Source organism: Octodon degus, unplaced genomic scaffold (genome assembly GCF_000260255.1).
Source record: "Octodon degus isolate 3935 unplaced genomic scaffold, OctDeg1.0 scaffold00034, whole genome shotgun sequence".
Taxonomy (NCBI): Eukaryota; Metazoa; Chordata; class Mammalia; order Rodentia; family Octodontidae; genus Octodon; species Octodon degus.
Window position 1 is genome coordinate 12,104,056 of NW_004524610.1, and position 4,012 is coordinate 12,108,067.

The following is a 4,012-nucleotide window of genomic DNA, read 5'->3' on the forward strand; positions in this document are numbered from 1 at the left end:
CATTCAGGCTACCTGCCCCAGGCTGGGGAAAAGTACTCACACCCATAATCCCAGCAGTACTAAAATCCATAATCCCAGTGGATCATGAGTAAATCTCAAACTCTACAAATCCCCGCCCCATGACTGCATGAGGCTTTGGAGAATCAACTAGACACAAACCATAACACCTATGTTCTACAAAAATCTGTGTCCCAGGTATTCAAACTTGTCACCAGCACTTTTAAGCTCTATACTATAGGGAATAACCAGTATTAATCATGCACATGACACATGCATAATAACCTCAGCAGACTTGGTAGCAGAATGGAAGTTCTGTAAAGATCTGTGGAACTAATTCTGCCGCATGGTCAGAGTCTCATTTTTCTCGTGTATATAGTGAGGAAGAGCTGGTGCTCCGCCTACTAAACAATGACCCTGGGAACAATGAAGTTTGGGAGGCACTGTGTCCATGCTCTTCCCAGGGACCCTTGTGGATGCCTCTTCTCCAAACGCAGGCACCAAAAGCCATAGACTCTACCCAACCTCCCCTGGTGGCTCACTCCCAACGACAAAGTAGTGGCAGAGGACTCGGAATTAATTTGTTCTGTCAAAGAGCAGAATGTTATTTACACTTCATACCTTTCTCTGTGGAGTCAGGGTAAGACTGAATTTTAATGTTATACTTTATTAGTTAACCAAAATATTTGTTTAGTAGTAGTAGCACTTAATTATAGTATCTTATCCTGGAATAAGCATTTCACAAGTAGTTATAAATGTGATATTTATCTCCACCTAAAAATACATCCCTCCCATCTTAATAACAGGTGGAAAGAGTGAAATCCCAGCCTTATCTAGATCCTTCTTTTCCATGTCCTACATCACCCTTTCCTCTACTCAGTCCTTTTAGGAGCTCCTGAAATTATGAATCTTTTTTTTGCAAATATGAACTAATATTAATATTTGTCATCATCCTTCTAAGAATCTTTTATTACCCATCAATGGCTATACTAATAATGGTACTGGGAAAGTGATTAATTAGAATTGAATGTTATAAATTGAAACTCACTTTCCATGTTTGTAAGATATATTTCCAAATAGAAATCTTTCTGTAGCAATTCTAAGTAGACTATCTGCTCTTCGCACATGTATTACAGTGCATTGGTAATTTCCATGCCAGTAGGCATAGCACTCAGGAGACTGAGGCAGGAGGATTTCTGTGAGTTCCACGTCATCCCGGGCTACATAAGCAAGTCTAAGGTCAGCTTGAACTGCACAGCCTGCCTCAGAAAAAAAAAATTAAAATAAAACCTAAAATTCTCTGAAATTTCCATGCCAATGTAAATTAGCAACAATTAAACAACTCACAAGGAGCTGGGGAGATGGCTCAGTGGAATAAGCACTTCTCTGGCAAGTGCAACGGCCTGAGTTCAATCCCCGGTTCTGAAAAAAAAACAAAAAACAAAAAACTCACAATACAAATTCCAAAACCATTTTCATTTGTTCTGAAGATACACACACCACTTGGATGTAACTTATAAATGATAAATGTATATCTACTTTAATGACTGCCGGTGTTCTTTGGTATTTGTACTTAGGCATGCATGCATCTAGCTGTGAGATGGTAGCTGAAAACATCCCTGGACACCAAGGAGATCTTCTGTAGTCAGTTATAAAAATTTTTGCTCCATCTAGAACTGGAATTTCCACATATCTTCAAATGCATATGCACAGAAAACACTGGAAGGATATACTCAAATGACAACTCCCGTCTTAAAGCAGAGAGAATGCAGAAGCCTGCTCTTTAAAGATCCATTAATGTTTAATCAATAAGAGTTGACAGTTCATATGGCAGACAGATGAGCAGGGTCACACGCTATCGAGTGTGAATGATTTGACTTATTCCTGCAATTCTTAAATGTTGCTACAACTTTGCATTCATCTTCCCTAACATGGAAGTGGTCAGGTTATATTTCCTTGAAAAATGGCTTCTATTTGGCTAAATTAAACCAAAGGTCTGGGTTAAATTTTTATTATAACCTTCCAGATAAATTTGTTCTACTCGTGAGAGCCTCTTAAATCATTTTAATCACCCTACAACCTGCCTATACTCGGCTCAGATCTGAAACTGGTTCAATTTCTTGATTATCCCCATACCATGGAAACCCCTCCCCATACTCTATCTTCATTATGCTTGTAATAAACTCTTTGAAGATTTAATCAATTTGAACCTGGTTAGAATACAATTATTTCACCTACAAATGTTAAAAAGTAATGTGAGGACTTACTTACATAGCACTTTCATTGAGTATTTGTAATTTATATTAGAAAATAATAATCAAAAACTAAATGTCCAAGACAAAGGTTATAAGTCGTCATCTGTGGGTTTTGCCCTTTTACCTAGCACAAGATGAACTCACTTTCATAATCATCCATGCGCATTTCTACCATTTCAGACTGCTAAATGTGGGCTAGGATTATCCAACCGATATTTATACCTTTTATCTCCAACTACCTACTGTTTCTCAACCTTTTTTTTTTTTTTTTGGAACCAGGGATTGAACTCAGGCCGTTGCACTTGCCAGGGAAGCACTTATTCCACTCAGCCATTTCCCTGGCCCTTGTCTATCAACTTTTTAAACTTACTTCTTGAGCAAAAATTCTGACTGTTGCTTATACAATGTATGTAGATAACCAGAAACCCTCTGAGAGGAAAGGAACTATTTTGAGAATTATGCCAAGACAGCTGATAATCCAGGGTTCTCCTGGGCAAAGCGATGCTGGCGTCTTCTGAGCCCTGAATGACCCATTCTGTGGTCCATGGTGGTGTGTGCTCAGGTAAACAGATACTCAGGCAGGTAGGAGGGCCGATGAATGACTGGCATTTACACTTCATCCAGTCGAATTTTCCTTTCTAATTTCGCAAATTGATGTCACAGATTTTATTTGCATAATAGTAACCCCCTTTCCCAGACACATAATGAAGAATCTATCCTGAGGAAGATGATGTAAGAAAAGAAAGACGAACAGAATTCAATAGAAAATCTGAGTAGCTTACTTCCATCGATTGCGCCTTCTCCCCTCATTTAGTAAGATTAATAAGTTGTTTTGTTCGGTTACTTTTCATTTCTAATTTTAAGAAGACTTTAAGACAAGTTTATGAGCTGGAGCTGCGGTGGGCAAGGTGCAGGCAGGCCCCGGCCTTTGAGTTTTCCAAGGATGCCCGGGCCGGCTCTGTGCTTCAGCCGCGACCCACCGCTCGGCGTGCACACTCTCCACCCGTTCCACAGCACGAAACACTAACTCGGAAGATTATGCAGCATTTGGGACCTCAAAACGTTCAGTCAGTGATTCTCTGACTTCACGAAGCTGCTACTTCGAGATCATTTCTAGCCTAGTATTATTATATTTTGTTTTTCCATCAACAACAGAGTTACCAAAATCTTTGAAAATTTCTTTCTCACAACATAAATTTGATTTTGTCTTTGGGGCCAGAAAAGCATACAATATACTTACTACTTGCTCTTTTATAGAAATGTTTTTGGTCCCCGGATGTATAATCCCAGATTCTTGATAACAGTTTGGTTTCATTTAAACCAAAACGCGCGCGCGCACCCCCACGGAGATGGGACCTGCTGCTAACCCCCGTGCTGTCGCCCTTGAACCGCAGGTGCGCGCCCGGCTACGCCGGCAGCCCCAGCAGCCCTGGAGGGTCCTGCCAAGAATGTGAGTGTGATCCGTATGGCTCGCTGCCCGTGCCCTGCGACCCGGCCACGGGCGTCTGCATGTGCCGTCCTGGAGCCACGGGGCGCAAGTGTGACGGCTGCGTGCCCGGCCATGCACGCGAGGGTGCCGCGTGTGTCTGTACGTATCCGCCGCTAACCAGCCGGGTCCGGGCGCGCTTTGGGCTCTCCTGCTGCCTCTGACTGCCTGCCGTCGCTTGTGTGCTCTTGGTCCTGCCGGACACTAATCCTCACCTGCTGCTGCTCACTCGCTCTTTTATTATTATTATTATTATTATTATTAATTATTAATT

The 4,012-nt window shown here is 41.7% G+C and overlaps 1 protein-coding gene across 1 annotated transcript in view; it reads left to right on the plus strand.

Annotated features, from left to right (window-relative positions):
- Positions 1–4,012, plus strand: part of Lama2 (laminin subunit alpha 2) — a 639,722-nt gene that overhangs the window by 483,921 nt on the left and 151,789 nt on the right. The window contains exon 32 of the mRNA XM_023714262.1: positions 3,647–3,840. Within this exon, the coding sequence (XP_023570030.1) occupies positions 3,647–3,840 (194 nt within the window). The remainder of the gene's footprint in view (positions 1–3,646; positions 3,841–4,012) is intronic.